The sequence below is a fragment of the Mycteria americana genome, chromosome 6, assembly GCF_035582795.1.
Source record: "Mycteria americana isolate JAX WOST 10 ecotype Jacksonville Zoo and Gardens chromosome 6, USCA_MyAme_1.0, whole genome shotgun sequence".
NCBI lineage: Eukaryota > Metazoa > Chordata > Aves > Ciconiiformes > Ciconiidae > Mycteria > Mycteria americana.
Window position 1 is genome coordinate 21,956,191 of NC_134370.1, and position 19,892 is coordinate 21,976,082.

At 40.5% G+C, this 19,892-nt stretch overlaps 1 protein-coding gene across 1 annotated transcript; it reads left to right on the forward strand.

The window, feature by feature from the left end:
* Positions 1–3,920: 3,920 nt before the first annotated feature.
* Positions 3,921–17,295, forward strand: GDF10 (growth differentiation factor 10). The gene is made up of 3 exons (XM_075504103.1): positions 3,921–4,315; positions 9,912–10,819; positions 16,339–17,295. Exons 1-3 carry the CDS (start codon positions 4,018–4,020, stop codon positions 16,528–16,530), a joined length of 1,398 nt encoding a protein of 465 aa, XP_075360218.1. The 5' UTR covers positions 3,921–4,017; the 3' UTR covers positions 16,531–17,295.
* The last annotated feature ends 2,597 nt before the right edge of the window (positions 17,296–19,892 follow it).

Below are 19,892 nucleotides of genomic sequence, written 5' to 3' on the forward strand. Positions count from 1 at the left end.
TCAGGCCAAAGCCTAGTAACATCACAGAATTACTACTTCTGCTAATACCAGCTGACATCTTTGCACTTAGTAACCTATGCATGGTGCAAATCCTCCAGTAGAGGCTGGCAGCTTCTGGGTAGCAACAGAATGGAAGATGCTTGTCTGATAATTGTCTATGCCATTCTCATTACAAGCATAAATGGTGGACCTCAAGGAAGAAACACAAGCCTCTGGCTCCAAATAGACAGACCTGTCATAAACACGTTCTGAAAGTCTTCAAATATGGAAGAATAAATCCTGAACTCTCAGTGAGATAAAACTGGAAAAGCGATAGATACTCATGACATTTTCATTACTGATGGGGATAAGGGATTAATATGCCAATACCTGTTACATGCCAATTGTGTAAAGAGAAACTAAAGTTAAATCCAGTCTTGCAAAACACTAATCCTGAGGCTGAATAGTGCATGTGCTATCATATGCCAGTAAAACTAATGGAAGAGGAAGGTGCTCTCTACCTTATACAACCACCCCCTCAGAGTAAAATTAATCTTCTGCGCATCTCAGCTGGCTGACACAGACTTCTTTTACAACCAATGAAAAGCAACAAGCACCCCTAGAGCACAGACCATATGAACAGTTTTGGACATCTACAGTAGGGTGGGACAAATTATGCCAAACTGAACTGAGTCTGTGCATCTTGGTTCCTAGTTCCTTACTTTCTGTAATTATGCACCATTGATATTGTGGTAGAATGTGAATAGAGGCAATTCTTGCTTCTTAGCAAGATAGACAAACTTTTGTCACTAAAGATGAAGGATGGGGAGCCCGGCAGGAGGAAAGGCTATTCTTGCCACAGACTGGAATATGAGAGAGTGGGGATCCAGAATGGAAATCCAAGGTGAGAGCTTGTTCTTGAGCTGATGGGATGGACTGGGACAGTGAGTGCTGCTTCTCAAGAGGCAAAGCTTTCCTTGCCGACAATAGGCATGGCCTGATATGCCCAAACTCTTCTCTCAACATTAAGAGCCTTCCAGGGCTCTGGATCAGCTCTGAGCATTCCGCTTGCTCTACCACCTAAACACCACTATGACTCTTTGTTCTTTTTTAGGTATTAAGATAATTTCACTATTGTTCAGAAAAACTGAACAAAACACAAAAGCCTTTTTTGCTGACCATATATCATTCTTGTCACACCATGTGATTTTGGATGGAATGTGAAAAGGGTTTTAGAGTTCTGCCATCAGTTTCTATGAGAACCTGCAGCCCATTGCATTTCATTCAGTTAATTTCTAATTAATAAGTTATATACTTAAGGAATGGTCTTGTATGGTCCTAGCTAATTGTGTAGCATTATACATAGCAAGGTAGTTTTGTGAGTAAAAAATGAATGATCTGTCCTACAATAAGTAGTAACCAGAAATTTGGACTGAAGCCCAAATTCAGTAATAATTTAGGTTTCATTAACTTCCCTGGAGTTTTACCTTCATTATCCCTGCTACTGACTTTATTATTAAAAGTAAAGAGTCAGGCAAAATTATTGTAATATAGACAGATCTAACCCTAAAGGGAGTTAATAAGTTATTTTACCATAGAACAAAAAGAATAGATACTACTCCTGGTGCCCTATATTCTCTCTTATATATTTCCTATGTATTCCCACATCAGGTTCTATAACAAAACACAAGCACAGGTCACAATAGTTCCTTTGTATGGATGTCTCTAATTCCATAAGAAAACATTATTTGGGGTTTTTTTTCATATATAAGCTGTTAGTAAGAGTGTGTAACACTATTTATATCACAATGATTTTAGCAGGAAGCTTAGATCTGCAGTTTAAAATCTTGAATGCCTTGCTCTAACTATAGGGAGACTTTCTCCAGGTCCTGGCTTGCAAAGCTTTGACTTGAGCTATTTAAGAAGAAGAAGAAGAAAAAAAGACTCTACTTGGCAAGAGCTTTAATTAGCAGAAATTTCCACGCTAGGAATATTATTCTGCATGAGCAGAAATTGCATAGCTCTTGCCTCTAGATGCCTTAGAGATGCCATTGATTGGCCATATTCAGAACAGGGGAATTATGTGACCCAGTGCTAATTTGAATTCCTTTACCAAACACATTTTTATTTCATCATCTCAGCTGCATAAAAGAGTCAAAGTACCAGAGCTTTAAAGACTTTGAATTCCTGCTGTTCTGCAATAAAATAAGGCAAGAAATATTAGCCATCCCTGGTTGATTCTTTAATTCTTTCCCAACAATGTCAAAGTATCAGTGTCCTACAGGTTTTAGTGCAGGTTAAAGACTGATACAAAGTGTATGCCTGAATAGGAGTTTGGAGTGAGTTAAGGAGAGAGAGAACATTTTAATGGGACATTGGTCCAAAATAGCCCAGCTTGTTCCTACCTCCTGCTGCCTCTTCCTCCTTTTCACAGGACCTTGATTGTATAGAAACAGTACAGACAAAAACCACAAACAACAAAAGGTTCGCTCACACCCCCAGTGGAGGTCATGAGCATGCTACCATGGAGAAAAAAAAAAAAGCATCAAAGGATGGTTTGGCTTATTTATAAGCAAAGATTAATTAATAGGAGGTTTGATACTTTAGCAACGTACATTTGGGCAAATTTGTATTTGCAAATTGTTCGTTTCATACATTCAAGGGGCACAGAGCAATGTGGCCTGGTGCTAATTTAAAAAATGAATCAAACCTTTCTTTGCCATGATCCAAAAACTACAAACTTGTGGTTCAGAGGCTTTCAATAGTATCTGCTCAGATTTGACACTCCAAGGTTAAAAAAATCACAAAAGAGTTGTGTTATACACAGCAACAGTAGCTTTTTCCAACAATTTTTCAATTATTGCATTGTATACTCTCCAAGAAAAGTAACTGTCTTGGCTACTGGAGGACAAGCTTTAAAAAAGGAGGCAGAATGAACAAATTCTCTTAAAATATACCACTCTCCTTATAGGTTGTCTTTAAAACTGCTATTCATTATAGCAGCATTTATACCCGCTGGGTGACTATAAACTATGATTCAGAACTACCTGTGTCACATGATGAATAAGCGCAACATGCACCATTCACTTTTAAATCAACCCCCTCCGACCTAAGCCATGTAAATCCTTCAGAAATTCACGCCAATATTCTCCTCCTTCAGATCACACATAGAAATAGCCCAATGACGAAAGTTTACCCATGCACAGCCCCTTTAACCCCTACTATTTAAGTATCTGCTTGGAATTATCAGTGACCCTTGTTGCACTCTTGGCTAGTTCACACTGGGTCCTTCCAGAGTGCGGACCCACCGGGGACTTCTCTTTTCTCCGGGATCCTTGAAACAAACACCATTTACAGCGCTGCCTTTCCAAGACAGCACTGTCAGCTCTGCCGATCGAAACAGAAAAGACCCTTCCACTTCTTTTCTGCACGTATCTGCGCACCCTTTCCTTCTCATGCTGTCCTTACCATCCACCCACCCTCCCGTCCTTTCCCACCGCCTGCCTGCCCGCTTGTTAACTATTTGCTTCTATCTTTTAGAAATTATTTTCAAGCCCCCACCCCCCTCCGGCCCCTCCTCGCTGGCGCAGGCAGCCAAGGTGCCGTCCTGCCGCAGCGCTCGCTGCCACAGCGGCGGCGGTGACATGTGTCTCCAATCAGCGGCTGTGCGCTAATTAATTTAGATCCTTTCCCCGCTACTCTTTAAAGAGCGGGGAAGCCCCGCGTTGGAGGAATGCAGCGTTTCCTCCCGTGAGTTCTCCCGCACCCGGACCCCTGGCGCTGCCCCCGCTCCCCGCCGCAGCCCCGGCTCTGCCGCCCCCGGGCCGCAGCTCCTCACCCCCGGGCCCGGGGATTGGCCCGGCGGAGGCGCCATCAGCATCAGCGGCGGGGGGGGCCGCCCCCACCCTCCCTCCCTCCTCCCTCCCCGGCCCCGCCGCCCCCTCGCCCCGGTGCGGCAGGGCCAACCGGGAGACCCAGACGCAGGCAGCGACCGAGCCGCCGCCGCTCCGCGCCCGGCCGCCCCGCAGCATCCCCCCGATGGCCGGCCGCCTGACCTGCTGCCTCCTGCTGTGGGCCCTGGGCCATGGGGGCTGCCGCTCGCCCGCGGGGGAGGGCGCCGGCAGCCAGCCCGCCTGCCCCGTCGAGCCACCGGCTGCCCGGGACTCGCCCTCCCCCGGCCGCGACCCCCGCGGGGGCTCTTCGCCGTCCCCTGCGCTGGGCAGCACCGCTCAGGACATGGTAGCTGTCCACATGCTTAAGCTCTACGAGAAGTACAACCGGGAAGGGAGCCGGCCCGGCGACGGCAACACGGTCCGGAGCTTCAAAGCCAAGCCAGGTAAGACGGACCGGGCGCGGGGTGACGGCCGGAGCCCCCTCACTCCTCTTTCGCGTTAAGCTGTCGGGTTTGCGCCGAGGTTGTCAGTGACTGCGGGGGGTGTCACGCTGGGTGAATACTGGGGGGACCCTTGCTAACTACACGGACGCGGTGTCTCCCCTCCCCTCTGCGGACAGCCTCCCACCTTCCCCGGCTCCCTCCCCTCCCCCGAGAGTATCTGCAACAAGGTATCTCCCTTCAGAAAGCCTCCGTTCCTGGGCATGCAAACCATCGGCAAAAGAAGCGCTGTTCCCAGTGCACGTCGCACCGGGTCGAAAGACCTTTCCAGAGATACTTGGAGCACAGAACTAGTAGCGAGTGCTCCAGCCGCAGGTCCTCTCCCCTGCTCTTCCCGCAGGCTCACAAGTTTCCGTTAGGAAGAGTGCCGCCTACGGGAGCGCCCGAAACTGCTCGGATCTTAAATGCAGTGCACTGCCTAAGCCTGAGAAGACAGATGTCTGACCTCCCTCTCCCCAGCTTTACTGGCCTTGACTGTGGGGGTGGAAGAGCATATATACTGTGTCAAAACGACACTTTCATTACCCCAGTCTGACTTCAAAATAATAAAGAGGATGTTTGCGTAGTTAATACTCTTTAAATTTGTTATCATTTGCCAAGGAAACCCAAAATACCTTTTCTGGAAAATGTCTTCCTTCTTTGGTTAACTTTTACAGCCTATAACTAAGATCTTAGCTCTTAAAATAAGAATTATACCAGTTTCTAGAATATAATTTTTGTTACATTGCTAGAAATACTCTTTTTTTTTATAGGCACAGCTGACATTAATTCAAAATTTGCTTTTGTTAGTTCCGATCTATTTCTCCTACATTTAAAAGTCTCATGTACAGAATACAGTGCAGCATACAGTGTTTTAGGGAATGGTTACTATAATATCGCACAATAACTCATAGTCTCTAGTGCACCCAACCTACTTCCTATCCGATGTCAAATGTAATATTAAAAAGTAATTGTATTCAAGGAGGAGGAGATCCCATGGAAGGCTAAGTGGCTAACGAAAATGTCTAGAAATCTAGGAGTTAAGGTGTAAAGCAATCGCAGACATTTGGGAGAGAAAGAAATCATCATGATCTAGATCATTAGCTAGCAGCTGCTAAATGCTAGGCTAGGAAGGAACTTCCACTGTGGATGGTTATTCTGTGACCTCCTGCTATCACCTCTTATTTTTCTGTGAACTGAGCAGCTGATACTGGCTGCTACACAAGGCCCTGGCCCACAAGAGTGATTTGGGAAGAATGCAAGGATTGCGCTATATTCTTTTTCTTCATTTTTCAATTAATCTGCTGAACAAGTTACTTGCATCTTAAGTGGTTTAAATTCTGGTTTAAAACACTAGAATAGCTGCATTTTCTACCCACAGATAGACTGTACAGTTACAAATTACAAATCAATATTATTTTGCTCATCTGTCAGATCATGAAACCAAGGCAGAGATGCTTGGAAGTAATTTGTCTTTCCATGCAATGGAAATAAAGCACACGTATGTCCAAAACTCCTGTGTCCCATCTGTGTACCTTCTCTACTGGATCCCATCTCTCCCCAGTAATATGGCATGAAAGCAGAAGCTCCTCTGCAATGTTCCTTTGTTATGACAATAAATTGTACTTCTCTGTAATTCATCAACCTAGTGATGAACAGTCTGAAATGAACCATAGAACGACACAAGATGAGGGACAGGAGAAGAACCTTACCTAGCAGTGTCTTTTTCTTTATCTCCTCCAAGAAAGTCGGCATGTACTTCTAACAAGACATGTGGAATGTCTGTTCTTTATAAAATACAGATGATAATTCTGATCCTATTGAGATAAGTAAAACAGACTACACCTACAACAATTTCATTATCCCAAGCAATGGTCTTACTTTAAAAAAAAAAAAATAAAAAAAAATGTACCTTTCAGAAAAATCTGTAACCTTTTGTTCCTACGCTGCAGCTTAAGGATGTTTGTTAAGGGACACTTGAGCATCAGTGTTAGTTATGGTTGTCAAGATGAGGGCTCCAGAGGTGCAAAATGTTGGTCCAGACTTAGTTTGTTCCTTTGTCATATGCATTATTGAGGTCTCCTTAACTACACAATTGTATTGCCATCCTACATATCCCTTACAGGATATAGATGCTGTTGACTGGGTTACCGAATACGTAATATTTCTCCATATTCAATGTGAGGCACTTGCTATATATATGCATGTGCTATTTGCACGTTCCAAATACAACATCTTCGTGTTCCTCTAGCAGTACTTATCACTTCAGGAAGAGTGCTTCACAAGCATCTGATCACCTCCTCTTGGCTCACCTCTATGTGTGTTCACAAGAGTTCATTATTTCTCTGATAAGGAGCTGAGAGAGAGTCTATAAACTAATTTCTCAAGTTCTTTTTTTCTTTAGGTGCTCTGCAGTTTTCAGGGAACTTTGTAGCTTTAGAAAACGGCACCAGTTGACTGAAGTTAGTCACACAGTCAAGTTGTAAGTGGTTTGTGAAATATTAAGTTATTGTCCAACTTCACCTAGGTTGCTGAGATTGGGGGAATTAGTGGCAGCAACCTGCTGCCTAAGCCATGAAACTTCCCCATAAATTGACTCTTGCAGCTCAGGCTCATTCCCTGAACACCATCCATCCTCTGTGCTTAACAAAGCAAAGGCCTTGGTGAATAGTACAAAATAGCAGCCATTTAATTAAGACTACATTATAATACATATGTGCAAGAAAACAAAATCAAGATTACCCAGGGAACTGTAATTCTGGGCTCTAGAGCCTTGCTTTAACATAATTTCATAGCTTAAAATATTTTAAATTAGGTTCTCTGCATATTTCTTTCTCACAAATGTGTTATCATAAATATAATGTAAATCTGTTTCACTAGTCTTCACTTACTGCAATGCAACATTCTCCTATGTGGATTACGTACTAAAGGCTAATATTTTCTTTCCTTGGCCACTTGCCTTTTTTTCCTCTACCAATCTCCTGCGTGTATCCACCACACACCTTGCCTGTATTCATAACCTGAAGCTGTCTACAGTGATCAGAGGTAGATACAATCAGTAAAATATTAACAGCTTTAATGTATACAGCTAGTACAGTTCCACTCAGACTAGACCTGGAAAATGTAACAATGCTCAGTTGACAGGTTGGTAAAAGCCTGAGCGATCTGAGGCAATACGATAAATATGACTGTGCTCCATCCAAAACTTATCTCTTCAATTCCTAAAAAGCCTGTACTTCCAGGCTTCTGGCTTTTCAGTAGCTGCAGATTCACAGATTCTTATTCTGTTCTACAAAGAATTTGACTTTTGAAGGCTTTGTTTCACTCTAGAATGCAGAATTAATTTAGATTAATTAAAACTCCCTTTCTCTGAGCTATCATCACAAGTTACCTTCCCATCTGAAACCCTGGGACTCTGGTGTTTGAAACACCTTTATCCCAGCAATGCATGTGCTTCATGGTCGTATCTATAGAACTGATGGTGCTAGGAGCATTCTACTACTAAAAAAAAAAATTAAAAATTTCAACTATACACAGCTCAGGTGGGGAGAGGCACTGGATAGCCTTCTTTGTTTAAAAATATGCCTTCTGAAATGAACAAACATTAATAACAGCCTGGTGTTCTAAAGGAAGTACTACTATTATTCTGTTCCTTGGTCTGAAAAATAGGCTAGCAGCCTTGTGAAATTTCTATGCTTTAAAGACTTGAATAGAATCTAAACTCTTAAGTTTTTTTCATAGTATGAGCACCTGTGCATAAGACTAGTGTTGATTAAAAGTTTACTGATAGGAATCCTGTCCTGAACTGATAGAAACAAATAGGTGCTCATCACAGAATACTGTTTCTGTTAGCTTCTCTGCCACCTATGAAACCACTATGTGGGCATCAGTACAAGCTGTTCTACTTCACTGTGTCAGAAAAAAAATACAGATGGTATAGATGGAAATTGTATACTTGAACATTTGTACTTTCAGACTGTCTATGTGGGCCTTAGATTAATGAACATCCTAACCTGCTGTGGTTTAGTCCAAATGATGGTTCTATCCAGCATGAACTGGAAGACAGCAAGCACCAATTTAGTGAGATGTAGCACTATTAATTTCCATCTTTCAAATGAAACTGTGCTTAAAAGGAAGAACATTCTGATAGGTGGCAGTTAACAGTACTGCCTTTCTGTTGTTGCCAAAATTTATGTGGCTCATCATCCACAGTGCATTGAAAAAGAAACCTAAGTGTTTCTGGGAAGACTGGCTGTTGGGTTTGTTGGTTTTTGTTTGGTTTTGGTTTTTTTTTCTCCCTGCTGCCAGAGAATTTCCAGGTATGTCAAAAAGGGCTGCCAGAGGGTTTGTCCACTTGGGTTAACTAAAGATGCACACTTACCCACTGTAGTCCTTTGATGCATTCTAAGTACCAGTCTGAGCTTGGGAGAACAGGTATCACTTCTTGGTTCTGCCACCACTTTCCCGTATACTCTTGAGCTAGTAAAAAAAAAAAGGCAACTTTTCACAATGATAGACTGTGAAGGCATGGTCTTTTGATTCTGGGATTACATTTTAACACACTAAGAGAGTTTTCTACTGTTGAAATAAACATGTTGTAAACAGATATTAGTGTAAAATTGCTCATCCTCCTTGAGAAGGAGGGTAGAGATGTAACCTGAGCACAAATTGTTCAACTAGCTAAAAAGAGGCTATATCAAATGGGGTTTGAATTTTAAGTCAGCTCCTATTCAACAGCAAGTTGTCACTAACTTCAAGAAGATTAAAACACAAGTCTTAGAAACCAAGTAGGTTTCACAGTGCTTTAAACAAAGCTCCTACATGATGTACACTGGAAAGGAGGATCATTCATAAGAACAATCCTCCCCCAAAATGTGTCACACTGCTTACTTCCAGCCCCCTTGTGAAATGTCTCTTGTGCGCTATTTACAGATTATGAACTTCATATACTGTTAGCACCCAGAGATCTTTCGGGAATCTTTGTAGTCAGCTTTAGATCAGACCACCTTGCATTATTAACTGTAAACCTGGTTTTCAGCTAGTATACCATTGGTACCATATATACTGATGTATACCAATGTGTACCATATATACCAATGTATATATGGTACACCTTGGTATGGTATACCAAGGTACACCATAGTATACCCATGGTACCATAAGGTACCATTCTGAGCTCTGCCACGGGCAAATTTGATAGCTCCTCTGAGCCTGACTTTGTTATAAATGAAATAGAAGCAAGGATTGCTTTTCTTGCCTGCCTGGAATGAAAGGCAGTCTGAAACTGAAAATCTCTGGGAGGAGTTTTAACCCTCATCTATACAAAAGGTGCCCAGTGTGTTGGACAGTCCTGATGTAATATTGCTATTAAATATTGTTAGGGTTTTTTCCTCCTCTTACTCACCATAGTTTTAAGCCGAAGTGACAAGCTCACTATACTAACTGATTTGAAGTGGATAAGTGAAAAGCAAAATTTGTTAATCCACTTACATAGCAATAAGGGTTTGACTACCATTTTTGGTCTCAGATATTTATCCATGTTTTCCTTGCTCTCTTGCAGAATTCTTGGCCCAGAAGCCCTTGTACTGCTTCAATCTGACATCCATGCAGGATTCAGAGATGATCCTTGCTGCCACTTTTCACTTCTATGCTGACAAACGCCCTCGGCACCGGGAAGTGTTTTGTAAGCGGTCCAAGAACTCATCTTGCCGCCTCCTTCACCTGCCTCCGATCCTACGGCTCAACCTCATTTTCCAAAGCATTCACCAGAATTCTGCCTATGGACTAGTGAAAGGGAACATCACCGTGTTTCTTCAAAGGCGAGGGGCTTGGCATGCAAAGGACATTTCACACATCATAAAAGAATCAAAACAGGCTGGAGAGCTCATTCTCTGTGCTGAGCTTGATTCTGGGGAGAAACACCAGGGCTTCTCTGAACAGGTCACCAGTCATTTACCTTATATACTAGTTTATGCCAATGATCTTGCAATCTCTGAACCTAACAGCGTGGCAGTCACCCTACAGCGTTATGATCCATTCCCTTCCAATGATGGGGACCCAAATCTATCCCCTAATGCTTCTACTGATACCCGAGTGAGGAGGGATACGTACCTCTCTAGCCCTATTCAGAACAATGAGTTGCCAGAAGTAGATTATAACAACAATAAATACAACAAACATGACATATGGGGGAATGCCTACAAGTCCTTGAAACCAAAAGCCGCACGCAAAGACCGAAGGAGAAAAGGGCAAGAAAATACAGAAATGCTTACAAAGTCTCAGGTGCTAAATTTTGATGAGAAAACAATGAAGAAAGCAAGGCGAAAACAATGGAATGAGCCAAGGATTTGTTCAAGAAGATACATGAAAGTTGACTTTGCTGATATTGGCTGGAATGAATGGATCATATCTCCCAAATCATTTGATGCCTACTACTGTGCAGGGGCATGTGAATTTCCAATGCCCAAGGTAGTATGCCTTTTTGGTTTTAGCTTGCAAACAGTAGATCTACTGTTGTGCCTATCCAACTACTTCAGTTAGATTTTCCATTAGATTTTTACCTTTTTCACTGTGTTCTGTTGCCTTGTTCAGCCTAAATAATTTTTCATTTCTATCAACTTAGTCATCAGAGTGCAAAAAGATTCCAAGTTATCCTTAAATGTAATCTGAAGAATAAGAAAAATGTCTCAGGTTTATCTTACAGTTTCTCATCTTATATCTTGAAACTATAACATAAAGACTTATGCAGCTTATTAAAATATGGTTACACACACTAAATCATCAAACTACTCTGTTGTGGTAGCAGAATTATAAAGTATTATAAGATAATAATACCATAAAACAAGCTACAGTATCATCGAGTATTTCTGAATTCCACTGGTAATACCTTAAGAGAAAAATGCAGAGTAGTGACACTGAGGTATTTTTAACTTTAAGAAACTGCTTGTCACTTTGAAAATAAGAATGCTGGTTAAGCTGATATTTGTTTCTCAAAATTCTCTGGTGCTTTTTTAATTTACTAAATTCTTAATCTTAAAATAATCCTGCTGCAACAAAAAAGTTGGTTTACCTTATGTGGCTGGAAATGCCCACATAGCTGTCTGTAACACTCTAAAGCTAGTGTACTGAATTCCTCCTATAGAAGCAGTGTGAAATTTGCTAATAGAGAGGCAAACACAAACTCCTGCTCCAATGGAATTTCAATCTGGCCCACTCCCACTCACTTGCTCTATGGCACGAAGTAGAAATCTTGGCAATCCTATGTAGCACAAGAATTATTGGTATTTTATAGGGCTTTAAAGTAATGGGGGAGGGGAGGATTTGAAGCACTGCATAACCTGCATGTTTAGAAACTGTAATTATTTTGCAATTCTACCTACGAAGGGCCTGATTATTTATTCTAATGACATTTTTGCATGTGGTCACTCAGCACATAAATAATGGATAGTGTTTTACAGCAGAGAATTTCAAAGCTCTGAGACAGGAATCTGCCCTACTTTACATACAGGGAGTATGTTTCTGTTGAAATAAGTAGTATGATTTCAGGAAGAGTAGATATGCAGGCTAGTTTAAGCCCAGGAACAGTGGAAATCCAGACACCACGGTAGGGTATACGAATCTGACCACATTCTTGTATAGCTGGCCAATGCTGAACCATGTATACATAAATTGATACATGGTCTGGTAAAAATTAATGTTTGCACAGGCTCACATACAACTTCACTTTTTTGTTGTACTACAAAGAGATCATGCAACACAGTCACCATTTAACTTATCCAAAACAAAACACAGCCTGGGAATATGGGTCCTCTGCCATAGACCCACAGTCTAATGCACCACTCATACATACCAAAGGAAAAAAAAAAAAGATACATTTAACACATCTGGCTTCTTGTGAGCAAAACAGCATGACACAAAATCTGACAGAACCAAATGAGAGTGGATCCATTTCTAGCTGCAATAGTTAAATAAACTTATATTACTGACTTATTTAATGTCTTATCTAGAAATATTATTTGCTATATAATAAATATTCCCTTGTAAATCAAAACCACTTACTTTAGTTCTCATTTTGATACTTGTTTTCTAGATAAATTAATGTGGCTGCACCAGCATCTTGGTGCCAAAAAAACCCAAAACAAACAAAAAAACCCAAACAGAGAAATTTAAAACTAAATCACAGATACATAGATTTGGGGTTTGACGCACTCTTTGATTGGGTTTGATTTGGAAGAGGTCTACTTTTTGTTAGCTTTGTATTTTTAAGACGGGAAAAAAAATAGAGGCAAATTCTCAGTTGTAACTTTTTTCAGTGACTCTTTCCAAGTGAACAGAGATAACTAGGACAGCAGCATGAACGAAGCTTCAGGTCAGAGCATAAGAATTGCTAAGTATTATGGAGGGGGAAATAGCTTTTGTTCTTGCGTATATACCCTAAGTTAGGAAAGCACGCATATGCTTTCCTGGCACTCCTAAGTCAAAGGCCAGATTAATGCTATTCGTGAAGACTTGGTCTACACAGTCAACCTGTGATGGACAAAAGATACCTCACTTCCAAGGTACTCTTTTAGAACTGTGGAGATAGACTTATATACCTGGCGCATTGAGAATCATCACATTGTATTATTTTTTTTTTAAGTATTGGTACATCACTCTGCACATCTACTTTAATAACTGCAATTCTTGATCTAGATACAAAACAGAATCACAGAATCACAGAATCGTATAGGTTGGAAAAGACCTTTAAGATCATCGAGTCCAACCGTAAACCTAACACTGCCAAGACCACAGCTCTGGTACAAATCTTGTCATAGCAAGTTCACCTACCTTAATGCTGAAGCTCTTATTCCCTGAATTGTGAGGGGGAAGACTAGCTTATATGGTTAATAATGGCTGGCTGCACTGCTGCATTTGCCAAATAAATGCTAGTCCGACATGTGGTAGAAGTAGGTGGGAACATATCCTTTCCCTGGTCTACAGTAATTAGAATACTCTTGATTTCATCCTTGTAAGTGTATCAGTTCATGACTCTCATTTTCAGAGTTGAATTCAAATCTGAAACCAAAACTTTCCTGAAGCTAAGAAGTATTCCTTATTAAGATGGGGGTGTGTGGTGTTTTTTGAGGGGCAAATTAATGATAAAACAGACTTTAAAAGGAGTGTAAGCCAGGTAGAAGGGGAGGGTCTAAAGTACTTCAAACCTGCTGTTCAATTGCTTTTTGGCTACATGACCATCCTTCTATTTTCTGAGGCCCAAAATGTTCCTGAGCTAGGATTGTCCTAGAGGTTAAGTAAGAGCAGAACCTGGACTGCTGTATATAACTTAGTAGCCAGTATTTAAAACATTAGCACTTCCTCAGTGCCATCACTACTGGGCATTCCACTCATTATTTCAAGCTTTCCTCTTTAGCACATCAGTACAAACGCTAATGTGAAGCCTAGCCCACAATCACTGAACACTCATGCCAGGTTTCCAGAAGGGCTGGAAAATTCGAAGCCTGGCTGGATGTGGGATGGGTGTGCTGTCTGGCTCTGCTGTGGATGTAGGGCTCAGGCAGCCAGATTCTGTACAGAGTAATACTCCATAATAAGCATTTTTGTGCATAGTGTATGACTTGCAGGCATTAGAAACCTAATTAGTGCTGTTGTCTTGGTAGACAGCTGCTCATGCTAGACTTGGCTCACATTTATTTGTTCCTTGCAGATATTAGAGACTGAACAGCTGGAGAAGATCCTAGAAGGATCTTCTGCAGGTTCATACCCAGGAATTCTGTAAGTCAGTAACTGAGGGCAATGATGGCTATCTGCTGCATGGGGTCAACAAATTCTGTTTCAGTAGCACATTAGGATCTGTGACTGTTTCAAATAACAATATGAAATAATAAAGGTGCTAGGAACCCTTCAGGGGTTTTTTCGTAAAGACTAAAATAAGAACTTCTTTCTAGAAGCTCTAGTTCTTTGAATTTCTAAACTCTGCAGTTGCTTAAATGAACAAAAGCTATTTCTGTCTCTCTCTTGCTGTTCAGATTTGCTGACACGGCCAATGCGGGTGGAAGCTTATTTCTACTTCACATAGCAGCTGTGAGACTAATTCACTGCTGTTTGTTTGTGGACAGCTTTGAAATCTAAAGATGAAGGGTGGCATGAGAGAGCAAGCTGTTGCTAATTACGCCAACATATGCTAATTACAGAAAGGCACTTTCCAGGATTGGTCACTTGTTGGGACTTGGCTATAGGGATGCTGTCTTGAAGCCCTGAAGGATCAAGAACGGATTTCACGGTTCCTCCTTGTAATACTCAAATGAGGTCACTTTAGTTAAGGAACATCTGAAAGCCTTAATAGCAATTAAGGTTTGGATCTGATTTGCTGATATGTTACACTTAAAGCAAATGTATCAAAACTCAACTATCCTAAAAAATAGCTCCTTTGTTATACCCATAGACTACATAACTTTTCATGTTGAAATGAAAAATCATGTTTTGCATATACTCAATTATTATTTGAAAAATAGAGAAGATACAGGAGACTTTAATTCTTCTGATTGAAGTATCTGCTTCCATGTGGAGGTGTGCAAAGTCCCTATTTGTTGTCCCACAGATGTCATTTTCGACCCAATATACAGCTATGTACCAATCATGATGAAAGATTTCATGTGCCACATGTACCAGATCTGTGCAGAAAACTTGTGAAACTGTAGCAAAAAGCCTGATATGACTAACACAGTTTTCCTACTGTTACTGTACTCATTTGCTGGGACAGTATTCAAGCATGACAACTGAACAGGAGTCACTGAAGCTTCAGCCTCAGTGGTGGGTTGCATGCCATACTATTGCCTCATGTAACTGGAGCACATGCATTCCATGCTATGCTGAGGCAATGACAAGGAAAGGCTGTCACTCTGTCACCAGTAAACCTGTGCTTGACTGTATGTACCTCAAGCAACAGAAGTGGTGAAAACTGTTTAGTCTATTCAGTTGCTCAGAGTACAAGGGTCAAGTGTACCTTGTGAATAAAGGCTAAAAAAAAAAAGAGTTACATTTAACTACTAAACAGTATACTATTTACATATCTTAACTTTCTCCTTTTCTTATTCTCACTGCTGTTATGCCTAATGGATGCCTCCTCTTCTCAAATATTTTTCCTTGTGTTGTTTACTGCATCCAAAAATCAATAGTAGAAATAAAATTGTGGCTCAGTACCCTGAACAGTATATAGATGCAAAGCTGCTGTGAAACCTCACTTGATACTTTTCCTGCCCTCCCAGCCTTTTGTTTTCTTCTCCCACTATGAGGCTAGCTCGGGGGGCGGGGGGGGGGTGCCTGGTGAGGAAAGCAGAGGGAAGCAGACAAAGACTACAGGTATGAAGTACTTGTTTGTCATGGGGTTATGATCACAAAGGCTCTGTCAAATTGTTTGACTATTCTAGACTAACTCCCCCCTGTGGACACTACTTCTGGAGTACTCTGCTCTTTTAAAAGAGAGTAATTACTCCAGGAAAAAGTAACTAATTCCAGGTTAGCATACATGAGGAGAAATACTACTGGAACATAGGGACAGTTATTTTGGAAATACTTACAGTAGCCAATTTTCCAAGTCAGACAAGAGGTTAAGAAAACAAAAGATAACATCTTACAACTGAGAAGTGTGCCCCACCTTAGTCCTTTTCTCCTGCATGCCTGCCTCCAGCATCTAGTAGGTGCAGTCAGGAACATTCTTTCTTCAGGCTACTGACTGCTGGCTGTGCCACCAGTGCCCTCCTCTGGTATTTACAAAGGCAGCATAGGGAACACAAAATATCTGTTGGATACACCCTGCGCAGGAAAGCTGGAAGTGTGAGGGACTGACTATGCTGCATGGCCCTGTGACTCAATCGCATATATTCACTTTTTTGAGAAACAAAAAACCATAATTGTTGTCATTTTCCAAGTCCATCTGGGAAAGTGACTGCTCATAAATGAAGCGATAACTACTTCCTTCTCTGTTCCAGATTGTCCGGCCATCAAATCATGCTACAATCCAGAGCATCGTAAAAGCAGTAGGAATCATTCCCGGCATCCCAGAACCCTGCTGCGTTCCTGACAAAATGAGCTCACTCAGTGTCCTGTTCCTAGATGAGAACAAAAACGTTGTTTTAAAGGTATATCCCAATATGTCTGTTGAAACTTGCGCCTGCCGATAAGTTCATACAAAACCATCTTTAACAAGACCCATGCACCCTGCCCGACTACACTGGGAAAGTTGTAAATGGGAAATGAATCCACTTGTGTTGATGAATGAATGCAAGCCTACAATTACTCTACAGAAAGCATGCAGAGAGACTAAAATGATACACATGCTCACCTGGAAGGATATGTCTTACTGTCGTCATTTGTTTTTCATATTCATCTTCCAGGAATTCAATACTTTTACAAATATCTTCCTAACCCACCTAGCCAAGACACCTGGTGTTTAGTGAGAAATTTAAGTGTAAAGTTTTCCATAATCAAAGGACTAAAATATGTTTTTATATGCTATTTTTCTGACTATTTTATCTCTTCAGTTAACCGAGAAGATGGAAAGTGAACTTGCAAAGGCAGGCTTATTTTAGAATATCACTTTTGTACACAAATCAAAACTTTTTGCCTAAAACACTCATACTCTTAATCTGCATATTTATACTGAAAAATGTTGTAATAAAGGGCTTAAAATGTATATTTTCTTCCGGATGCAAGTATAATGCACTGCATAAGCTTTCATATAAACCGTATGTTAACATAGCCATTTTTGGTTACCTAATATATAATTTGTTCGACAAAAGACATATGTAATATCCAACACTTTTGGTTTGCTGGATAATTTCAGGTTGTTAAACATATTCTCTGAGTAACACATACTATATAGTAATATGTTGAAATACTAAAAATAAAATAACCAAGATTTATATTTTTGTAAATTATACTTTATATCCTCTAGATTGTTACATGCTTTTAACAAAAGCTAATAAATTAAAGGTACAGTAGTATCTAAAAATAGTTGAATTGTCTTTCTATAAATGCACTCTGTTACATTCTGTTAATTAGATGGAAACATGTAAATACATGTTAAGCTTGTCATAATGCACCTCAATAGCTTAAAGACAGAAGGGAATACTATGATCATCTAGACCAACCTCCTGCATAGCACAGATCAAAGAACCTTGCCCAGTAGTTTCTGCACCATGCATTATGGAACTTCTGTTTTGAGCTTGGGAATGTCTTTGAAAAACATGCATAAATTTGGCTTTAAAGATTTCATGTGATAGAATATCTCTACTGGACTACAAGTAGTTGTTCCAAAAGTTAGTGCTCTTTGTTCAAATGCAGTGGCCTAATCCTAGTCTGAATTTGTTGAGCTTTAGCTTCAATTCACTGGATATTACTTTAACCTATTTTATTAGATCCCTTTTATCTATTTTCCAAAATACTTTCACTGTGTATTTTTAGTATATAGAGCAGGGTCAAATTACATTTTGGCTAAGATTTAAATAGGTACTTTGATTTCTTATTCTAAGCCTCAAAACAATTTCTCACAGCTCTTTTTTGAACTCTTTCCAGAACTTTCATTAACTTTCTTTTCCAACAATGAACATCAAAATGGGACACAATATTTGGCAGTGGTTCCATTAGAAGTCTTTATAGAAATAAAGTCTCTGCGTCCCTCTAACTCCTGTACAATCCTCTCTTGATACACTCATGGTAGCCCTTGTAACTGCAGCACTTCTTTAAGAGCTGATGTTCCATCATTGTGCCTGTCAATCCTCTTTCTCAGTGTCCCTGTGTGCCAGGACACACTTGCCACATACTCCATTTTCATCCACCTGTTGTACAATAGCATAGGCAGACCAGGAGCAGAACAAATGTCTGAAGTCTGTGAGGTAGCACAGAGTGCAAGATATGGAGGGTTTCCTCCTCAGGAGACAGTCTAACCTTCTGCATTATCTTATCCTATTAAGACTTGTATTGTTTAGGGGAAGGATACCACACACACTACCTTCTGATGAATGACTAACTGGAAGGCTCCTATCCTGTTAAGATGCCAGGCAATTTCTGCCACCAATATTCCATACTCAAGTGGTGCAGATTCCCAGACAACAGAGTTGTGTAAATGTGGTACTTCCTGCTAATCTACATAAAATCAAGATTCAGTGTGCATGGGAGCGTCTGCAAGGTTAGTCTCATGGCAGTTCTTGCTAGTTCCTCCTAAACAGCTCTCAGTAAGAAGTAGATAGTTCTAAGGCACCTTGAAGTGACTGCCAGTCATGACTGCCAAAAGATCATGGATCCAGCTAGGCATTTCTTCTTCTCCCAAAGTACTACAGTGATTTACACTGGAACTACTGGGACAAACCTTTGTATACCGTTGCTGTTAAAGATCTCCCTTAAAAATACAGGGACTTGTGTTTTTATAAATCATGACTCAACTACAGTTGACAAAGTAATGCAAATGCATAAAGAAAAATTTAAAAGTTCTCAGAAATTCATCGTTTATTCCTATGGAACAGCCATAAGCATTGTCATTAAGTCATTGTCATTTCTATTCTCTGTGAAAATCCACCCTTTTCTAGTCTAGTCTTGCTCCCATTTAGCACCAGCTCTGAACAGAATTACATACTAGCCTAGTGTGCTTATGTTCTCATCTATTGCAATTTGTATTCCTTAACGAATCTTTTCTGTATCTTGAATTAGTCCTTGGGTACAAACTTTCTTTCCAAGATGTGCTGACGCAAGCAATTAGGAAAGAGATACCATCCTATGATCTGCTATAAGGTCTATAGGACATAAGGAAAAATGCTGATACTCATTAGGATACCTATAAAACCCTGAAAGGTTTAGTCTTCATTTAAAGGTTTTTTGGCATATCTATGTTATTCAGCATGGGCAAAACAAAATTATACCTGTAAGTGGCATAGCTCTCAAGGCATACCCTTACTACACAAGCAATACAATTCTCTTATTAGTAAAGTTTATTTCATTTGGATTTTAGCTGTACCAGTAATTTCTCTAACGTGAACAAGGTCTTATGCCACTATTTGTTTAGAAGTGGCTACTGCTGTCTGGGTCTTTGGTATTTGGATGTCTAATCTTCCTCTAGAAAAGGAAACTTTGCATTTGAAATGGCACAAATGCAGCCAGCTGCTGTTAGAAGACACTGATACCCTTACTCTCCTGGTTCCAACAGATCTTTTGATTTCTATGAACATCTATAAACCATTCCACTCAATGTTTAAGTTTCTACAGAAAGTTACTATTGACATACACTTAAAATAGCGGGTCAAGATAATTCCACTAATGCTAAAAGAATTGAGGATATATTAATACAGGATGATTAAAGACAGATAAAACAGGAAAACAGCTGATACTAGCCAGCAAAGCGTTAACAACATTTTTTTCTAAAACAAATCCAATTTCATTCTTTGAGGCCACAGTTTAATTGCCAGAGGTAACCGCAACAGCTAGAATGTACCTAGGACTTTGTGGAATATTTCAATTCACTTGCACAAGGCTGCATAATTAAAAGAAACCA

What these genes read in the sequence shown, in the direction of transcription:
- GDF10 (XM_075504103.1), top strand. Translation starts at nt 4,018, where the DNA reads ATGGCCGGCCGCCTGACCTGCTGCCTCCTGCTGTGGGCCCTGGGCCAT. An exon ending in GAGCTTCAAAGCCAAGCCAG is followed by an intron (nt 4,316 to 9,911) that starts GTAAGACGGACC and finishes GCTCTCTTGCAG; the next exon opens with AATTCTTGGCCCAGAAGCCC. An exon ending in GTGAATTTCCAATGCCCAAG is followed by an intron (nt 10,820 to 16,338) that starts GTAGTATGCCTT and finishes TCTCTGTTCCAG; the next exon opens with ATTGTCCGGCCATCAAATCA.